The sequence below is a fragment of the Mercenaria mercenaria genome, chromosome 15, assembly GCF_021730395.1.
Source record: "Mercenaria mercenaria strain notata chromosome 15, MADL_Memer_1, whole genome shotgun sequence".
NCBI classification, from domain to species: domain Eukaryota; kingdom Metazoa; phylum Mollusca; class Bivalvia; order Venerida; family Veneridae; genus Mercenaria; species Mercenaria mercenaria.
In genome coordinates, this window is record NC_069375.1 from 72791368 (window position 1) to 72800280 (window position 8913).

General features: G+C 39.2%; 1 protein-coding gene across 1 annotated transcript; it reads right to left on the reverse strand.

Annotated features, from left to right (window-relative positions):
• Nucleotides 1-1155: 1155 nt before the first annotated feature.
• On the reverse strand, nucleotides 1156-8082 carry LOC128548826 (uncharacterized). The gene is made up of 3 exons (XM_053524329.1): nucleotides 7975-8082; nucleotides 1197-1847; nucleotides 1156-1161 (listed from the first exon to the last, which is right to left on the reverse strand). Exons 1-3 carry the CDS (start codon nucleotides 8080-8082, stop codon nucleotides 1156-1158), a joined length of 765 nt encoding a protein of 254 aa, XP_053380304.1.
• Nucleotides 8083-8913: the final 831 nt, after the last annotated feature.

Consider the following 8913-nt stretch of genomic DNA (forward strand, 5'->3'; position numbering starts at 1 on the left):
CAGCTCTTGTTTATCTTAGCAGTTTGATTAAAATTTGTTACCCATCCCAATAGTAGCAGAAACAGTAATAGCAATCAATTGTAACAGTAGCAGTAGCAGCTGTAGTAGTGGCAGCAATAACAGCATCAACAGTAGTAGTAGTTGTTGTAAAAGTAGTAGCAGAATCACTTAAAAATGAACCATATATACTGGGATATGCAGCATCTTTACGTAAACTACTTGCAGTGAGTTATGTACAGTGTAAGATATATATATTGAACAGGTGTTTCTTGATTCTGTTCCGGTACAAACATGTTCTCCGTAAGTAAATGCCAACTTCCCCATATGAATCACAGTTGGAGGACTAGTGATTTCAGACACAATGTCGTTTATTATATAGACACGGAGAACATACGCCCGAGGATAGAACTCACGACCCCGCAATCCGTAGACCAACGCTCTGCCTTCTGAGGTAAGCGGGCGGGCTTTGAGCAGTATTAGCAGCAGCCGTAGCAGCAGTAGCAGCAATAGTAGTAGCAGCAGTAGCAGCGGTAGTAGCAACAGTAACAGCAGTAGTAGCAGCACTAGTAGCAGCAGTAAAACCAGCAGCAGTAGTAACTTTAGAAGAAGTAGTAGTAGTAGTAATGGTAGGAACAGTAGTAGCAGCAGTAGGAGCAACAGCAGCAGTAACATTAGTAGTATGAGTAGTAACTGTAGAAACAGTAGTAGCAGTAGCAGCAGTAGTAGAATCAGTAGTAGTAGGAGTAGCAGCAGTGTGATCAGTAGTAGTAGCAGCAGAAGTGGAATCAGTAGTAGTAGTAGTAGTAGCGGCAGTGTGATCAGTAGCAGTAGCAGTGGGATCAGTAGTAGCAGCAGCAGCAGCAGTGGTATCACTAGTAGTAGTAGCAGCAGCAGTGGGGTCAGTAGTAGTAGTAGCAGCAGCAGTGGGGTCAGTAGTAGTGGGATCAGTAGTAGCAGCAGCAGTGGGATCAGTAGTAGTAGCAGTAGTGGGATCAGTAGTAGTAGCAGCAGCAGTGTGATCAGTAGACTATAGTACTACCAGTAGTGGGATCAGTAGCAGCAGCAGCAGTAGGATCAGTATAAGTAGCATTAGCAGCAGTGGGATTAGAAGTAGTAGCAGTATTGGAATCAGTAGTAACAGCAGCAGCAGTGGGATCAGTTCTAGAAGTAGTAGTGGGATCAGTGGTAGTAGCAACAGTAGTGGGATCAGTAGTAGCAGCAGCAGCAGTGGGATCAGTACTAGAAGTAGTAGTGAGATCAGTGGTGGTAGCAACAGTAGTGGGATCAGTAGTAGCAGCAGCAGCAGTGGGATCAGTACTAGAAGCAGTAGTGGGATCAATAGTAGTAGCAGCAGCAGTGGGATCAGTAACTATAGTACTACCAGTAGTGGGATCAGTAGCAGCAGCAGCAGTAGGATAAGTATTAGTAGCATTAGCAGCAGTGGGATTAGAAGTAGTAGCAGTAGTTGGATCAGTAGTAGCAGCAGCAGCAGTGGGATCAGTAACTATAGTACTACCAGTAGTGGGATCAGTAGCAGCAGCAGCAGTAGGATCAGTATTAGTAGCATTAGCAGCAGTGGGATTAGAAGTAGTAGCAGTAGTTGGATCAGTAGTAGCAGCAGCAGCAGTGGGATCTGTACTAGAAGCAGTAGTGGGATCAGCGGTAGTAGCAACAGTAGTGGGATCAGTAGTAGCAGCAGCAGCAGTAGGATCAGTACTAGAAGCAGTAGTGGGATCAGTGGTAGTAGCAACAGTAGTGGGATCAATAGTAGTAGCAGCAGCAGCACTAGGATCATTAGTAGAAGCAGTAGCGGGATCAGTGGTAGTAGCAGCCAGGGCTTTTTCAACCTGTCTCACGGGGCCGATATTCGGTCCCATTCCCAATGCCAAATATGCTCCATTTTTCCCAATCTGGAGCAAAAAAATCTCAATCAAAAGAAAGATTTCCCAACTGAAATCAATTATTTTTTGTTATTCAAAGATAATTCTTGCATAGTAAGTTTTGTTTCCCAAGAAAATCAAACAAAATGTTGGAAAAACCAACTCGTTTCTATTTTTAGTAACATGACGTCTGCAACCTCGGCAAAAATTAAATACAAGATTTTGCTAAATAAATGTATGATTTGCACGCAAAAAACTCTTAAAATGCAAGAAAAGATCAATATTAATTGAATAAAGTACCCAAAACATGCTGACAGATAGTTCTTACATCATTAAAATCAATTGTCACACATTTTCGCGACCCAGTTTTCCACTCGAACAAACACCCACTTTGCCACTCTACTTTTTGGAAAATTCAGTTACGACTGTGGTGAAAACAAACTGTAAATAAAAGCTTTAAAGATAACAAATGAAGAGTTACTGTATTTTTGTTGTTGTTTTTTTTGTTTTAGGCAATATTGGAAAACAGTCCTAAAAAGAATCAATTCTCAAAATTTCTCAAGGGGACACTTTATATTTGTAATTCATTTGAATGTCTTCCAGTAAAACTTGATAATTATATGTTAAGAAATCATTTGATTTTTGTCGATACATTTTCCCAATTTTGACAATTTACCGCGTTAGAAATTCCCAATTTGACCAGGGGCCTTTTTCCCAAAACCCCCTGAAAAAGCCCTGGCAGCAGCAGTGGGATCAATAGTAGCAGTAGCAGCAGCAGTTGGATCAGTAGCTAATAGCAGTAGTAGCAGTGGAATCAGTAGTAGCAGTAGCAGCAGCAGTGGGATCAGTAGTATTAGCAGCAGCAGTATGATCAGTATTAGTAGCAGCAGCAGTGGGATCAGTAGTAGCAGCAGTAGGATCAGTAGTACTAGCAGTAGCAGCAGGGGGATCAGTAGTATTAGCAGCAGCAGTGGGATCAGTAGTTGACGCAGAAGCAGTGGGATCAGTAGTAGTAGTAGTAGCAGCAGCAGTGGAGTCAATAGTAGTAGTAGCAGCATCAGTAGGATCAGTAGTTGTAGCAGCAGCAGTAGGATCCGCAGTAGCAGAATTGGAATCAGTAGAAGCAGCTGCAGCAGTGAAGTCAGTACTAGTAGAAGCAGCAGCAGTAGGATCAGTAGTTGTAGCAGCATCAGCAGTAATAGCAGTAGCAGCAGTAATGGGATCAGTAGAAGTAGCAGCAGCAGTAGAAGCAAATCTAGAAGATGTAGCATTAGTAGTAAGAGAAGAAGTAAACCAATAGTAGCAGTAGTTGTAGTAGTAGTCGTACTCATAGTAGTAGTCGTACTCATAGCAGTAGTAGCAGTAGCAGTAGTCGGTAATAGTAGGTAGTAGTAATAGTAGTAGTAGCACTAGTAGTAGTCGTAGTGGTAGTAGTAGTAGCAGCAGTAGAAGCAGTCGTAGTAGTAGTAGTAGTAGTAGGAGTAGTAGTAGTCATAGTTTTAGTAGTAGTAGTAGTCGTAGCAATAGTAGTAGTCGTATTAGTAGTCGTAGTAGTAGCAGTACTCATAATAGTAGTCGTAGTAGTAGTAGCAGTAGTAGTCATAGTATTAGTAGTAGTCGTAGCAATAGTAGTAGTAGTCGTTGTCGTTGTAGTAGAGTCGTATTAGTAGAAGTCGTAGTAGTAGCAGTAGTAGTAGTCGTAGTAGTAGTAGCCGTAGTAGTAGCTGTACTCATAATCGTAGTCGTAGTAGTAGTAGCAATAGTAGTCATAGTATTAGTAGTAGTCGTAGCAATAGTAGTAGGACCCCAGGTGCCCCTCCGTGCATTATTTTATCACGAGCGGGCACCTGGGTAGAACCACCAACCTTCCGTAAGCCAGCTGGATGGCTTACTCACATGAAGAATTCAACGCCTCGAGTGAGGCTCAAACCCACATCGATGAGGGGCAAGTAATTTAAAGTCAGCAACCTTAACCACTAGACCACGGAGGCCCCGAATAATTTTTGTAGTAATAGTTGTAGTAGCAGTAGTAGTAATAGTAGCAGTAGTAGTAGTCGTAGTAGTAGCAGTAGTAGTAGTCGTAGCCGTAGGATTAGTAGTAGTAGTAGTCGTAGTCGCAGTAGTAGTAGTCGTAGTCGTAGCAGTAAAAGTAGTCGTAGTCGTAGGATTATTAGTAGTAGTAGTCGTAGTAGTAGTAGTAGTCGTAGTCGTAGTCGTAGTTGTAGAAGTAGTCGTAGTCGTAGGATTAGTAGTAGTCGTAGTCGTAGTAGTAGCAGTAGTAGTAGTCGTAGTAGTAGCAGTAGAAGTAGTCGTAGTCGTAGGATTAGTAGTAGTAGTAGTAGTCGTAGTAGTAGCTGTAGAAGTAGTCGTAGTCATAGTTGTAGTTGTAGTAGTAGCAGTAGAAGTAGTCGTAGGATTAGTAGTAGTAGCAGCAGTAGTAGTAGTCGTAGTCGTAGTAGTAGCAGTGGAAGTAGTCGTAGTCGTAGGATTAGTAGTAGTCGTAGTCGTAATAGTAGCAGTAGTAGTAGTCGTAGGATTAGCAGTAGTAGTATTCGTAGTAGTAGGTAGTAGTAGTAGGTAGTAGTAGTAGTAGTACTTGTAGCAGTATTAGTAGTAGTAGTAGTAGCAGCCATATTAGTCGTAGTAGTAGGTAGTTGTAGTAGTAATAGTAGTCGTAGTAGTAGCAGTTGCTGCAGCTGAAATATTTCTTTAACACTGGGAATGGCCATTACACTTAGTCCTTAACTAACTTTCTGATTGCTTCTTAAGATGAGATAATGGTGTATATATATATTGTGGTAAAAGATCAAATTGATTTCTTTTTTTCATTCTGTCTATATAAAGTATTTTGTATTTAAAAATGCCTAAAATGTGTGATTTTTTGAAGAAACGGAGCTAGAATGAAAACATATAAAAATAATTTTTTCAAAGGGAGACAACTTTTTCTCGACGGATCCTTTTAATATTCGGAAAAAGTTGTCTCCCTTTGAAAATGAATGCCATTTGTAAAGAAATAAAGATAAACAGTTGCTGAAAACTGTGTTCCACCTTGTTATGTGAAATTTCACCACTCGCACGCTGTTGCGAATGCATCAAAACGAACATATGTAAAAATTCTTTGAAAATGGTGAGTTTTAAAGGCGTTTCACTGTCTGGAAGTGGGGCCCCTTTAGGCAGTCCTTTTCCGGAATTCAATGTTTATATTAGTAAACTGACACTTGTTTCGTAAAGTAATATACATGTTTGATATGTTGTTCAATTTTCATGTTAAGCAACTCTTTCTTTCTATGATTTGGTATTGTTTGGTTTTTGTTTCTCAATACGTAATGCTTAGCCTTAATGTTATTTTATTTACGGAGTCAATCGCGTGCGCACCGCAAATGACATGCACGGACGTCTCACTATTCTGCTGCATTGTTACGGTCGCTTACGCATAACATGAACGTTTAGAATTAATATCTGATGGCTGCGCGAGTGTGTCGACTCTTTGGCTGAGTTGTTATAGCATTGGACTAGCACCAGAGCGACCCGGATTCGAATCCCGTTACAGACACATGGGTTCTTTTTATAAAAATGTTCGCGTAAACAACAGAAGTAGCACAGGTCTTGTAATTATTATAGACCTTTTAAAGACACACCACAAAATAACTGTATTCTTTTGTATTTCCAGGATGCAAATTATATATGCTTTGCTTGAAGAAAATAAGAAATAACAAGTATCTACTTACAGATTGACAGTGACATATATAAAGCCAAGACAATTTGTTTAATGTCTAAATATATTATCAAATTAATGTAGTAGTATGCTGAGTAACTGATGTATTAAAGTAAGTTTAGACCGCATTTTGTTTCTACAGTGTAAGACAGTTATTATTCTATGTTTATAAAACTATACCTAGAAGAGATTGACTGAATAAGTTTGCATTGAGGGTTGTGAAAACACATTAATTCACGAAGGCCTAAATTATCCACATGTCATCTTGTAGAATAGCTGTATTTTCAGAATGGTTTGCGCGAAGTTCATGTGGGAGTTAGAAGGCGGTCACTATTTTGTGGTGGGTCTTTAAACCTATTACGGAATTTGAAGACCTTACCGAAAGAAAGAAGCCGGTAGGTAACATGTGAAATTTTACTTCAGCAGCAGCAGATGGCAATCTGTAAATAAAAGAGAACAAAATACGAGTATTCGCATTGTATTGGTGTACTTTAGAGTGTTTGTATTCAACGACGGTGCGTGGTTTGGTCTGATAATAGATAATGCTGCTCTAAGCATTATATGACGAAACATCCCAACTGCCTGTGACGCAGTTCGAACCTGGGTCGCTCGGATGCCAGTCCAATGCTCTAACTACTGAGCCAAAGACTCGACTGCCTGACGCAGATGTGAGAAATTGGCTTAACGCGTGTAAGCTATGCTTAAGCGGCTGTAACAAAGTCTTCATTTACATCATATTAATAGAGATTTTCAACTTACCATGACGCGGGCTGCGGACAGCTGACTTCGTAGTTACAGTAGGAGTTTTCTCAAAATATTTAAATGTTTGCATGAAAGAAAACATACAAAAACACACGTTTGAAAATATATTGACAGAGAACTTGCAACTTTCAGATGCTCCTATTCTATCAATCTTTAGAAACCAGTTCTTGACATATTTTTATGATTCGACTCCACAAGATGCCTCTAGATTCAGCTATATATCTGTCGCATTTTAACATCCCTTTAGCATATTTTGCATATATACGTATAAATGTATGATTTAACGTTTTGTTTTGATATTGAGAGATTTCTAGCGTTACCTATCTTCGATTCAAATCGAATGACACGGCAATTTAAGTTTTGAACCCACGGTGCTACCATAACACTTCACCTCAAACTGAAGAGATGGTACCTAAAAATTCAAATTCATCTTTACAGATAATTACTGCCAATTTCAGAATAGTGCGCCGATTCAATGTTTGCACCATACACATGGAGTGACTGACTGATATCGATTTTCTTATCGTGAGTGGCTAATTTTGTAACAGTCATTTACATAAACTCCGCCCAAGACGCGAGATAAGTTATGTACATTTATATGATTTAATATTATGTGGGGTTTTCCCGTTAATTGTCTAAACAACACATAAACTGAAAAGTCAGTCATGCAATGTATTTACGGTTTTTAAAAACTGATGATATTGCAGTTTTTAGCCGTGTCTCAGAATCAGTTTCAAGTCAAACATTTTTTACAATCTCTATCCAGAACGGTACAGAATAGATTTTCTTTAATTGATAAACATTTCCTTGTGACAAATTCATAAAAAAACCACTCATTACAAATTACAAAGTTAGTCAGCGGGTGCATATAAGTTTTAAGATCAAAAGATGTCTTTATACATGTAAAATTACACATGTCCTAAACAACATGTGTATTTCTGTCGCTAGGTCATGGACTTTTCATGTTGAAAATACAATATTTAATTTAAACATAAATGCGCTGTTTATATACGTAACTCAAGTTATAAAGGTAATAAAGTTTTATGTGTTTGAGAATCTAGTAAGCATGCGATTGAATCAACTGGAATCATTTATTTTTGTACATTGAACATGTATTTACACCTAATCATCGATTCAACTTTCGGTCCTGTAGCCGTTGTACATGAAATCAAACGCGGAGTGGTTAAGGTCGCCAACTTCAAATCACATCCCCCTTATCGAAGTGGGTTTGAGTCTCACTCGGGGCATTTAATTCTTCATGTGAGGAAGTCATTCAGCTGGCTTACGTACGGAAAGTCGGTGGTTCTACCTAGGTGTCCGCTCGTGACGAAATAATGCATGAAGGGGCACTTTGGGTCTTCCTACCATCAAAGCTGGAAAGTCGCCATAATTATGACCTATAAATGTGACGATGCAACGTTTAAGCCCAAACAAAAATAAGTGCTGGACTCCTTCATTTAACTTCTTTATATAATAGGGAATTAAAACTTGATTCGGGATTCATGACTAAGTAAGTTTCCTTGCCAAGAAACTTGCTCACGACGGAAAAATCTTCTTTTTTTTTCTTGGGTTTAACGCCCGTTTTCAACAGTTCTTCAACAGTTTGGGGCAGTTTACCCAACCATCGCTCCTGGGAAGAACCAGTACAAGGCTCCCGTCCTCCGTAAGAATCTGCCAACCGTTCTCACATAAAGAGATATGGCCGGTAGCAAGGCTCGAACCCATCTCCGACAGGTTACAGTGATTTCAAGTCAGCGACTAACCACTCGAGTACAAGGGCGATCACACGATGAATGGTTACTACAATTCGGAATCTAGAAACAACATGGGTACATAGTTGCAGTAATGCCAGACTGAAGTCGACATAGAGCTTCCAAATAGATTTATGTCGATGGGTTCGACTAACAGCTTATTTTTATCTCTACTTTTTTTTTTGTTTAAAGTTTTCATGACATCGCATACCACATGTCTTCAGTAGGCAGTAATTATTTGACGGATTTCTATAAATAATGTATATCTTTTCATATGGAATCTTTTCTTATCGATGTTAATTCTTTGGTTTGGTATTCTACAGTTTGAGAAAAACGGTAAAAATGGAAGACTGGAAGTAGTAATCAGACTCAGATGGAGGTATACGGTTATAATGACCGCATCACTTTGTATTTTTTACCGACGATTGTTGCGTAAATTCATACCCAGGAAAGGAAATGCATATATGTTTAATGAAAATTGGCTGCGTGTTTATCTGCACCATTTAGCAATTTTTTAAGCAGTCTAAAAATAAAAAGTGCAAAGACTGCACCCGGTCGCACTCAGCGTGCGTTGTGGTCCGATACACATGTGTAGAGGAAATGACTTACTGAACTAGACTTAGTGCTATTGTATTATAGTAACCTGAAAGAATATGTAAAGTAATATCAGTTAGAATAGCAATGCATCGAGTGGCGCCTGCGCAATAAACTTTTTTTACAAAATCGTGTGCAAGGTCATAGATTTCCATTCTCTATGTAACAAGAGCCAAATGTTCTATTATTTGCAACAAGCTGCAACAGAACT

What these genes read in the sequence shown, in the direction of transcription:
- LOC128548826 (XM_053524329.1), bottom strand. Translation starts at nt 8,082, where the DNA reads ATGGGTTCGAGCCTTGCTACCGGCCATATCTCTTTATGTGAGAACGGT. An exon ending in TTCCCAGGAGCGATGGTTGG is followed by an intron (nt 1,848 to 7,974) that starts GTAAACTGCCCC and finishes CCCGTGAGACAG; the next exon opens with GTTGAAAAAGCCCTGGCTGC.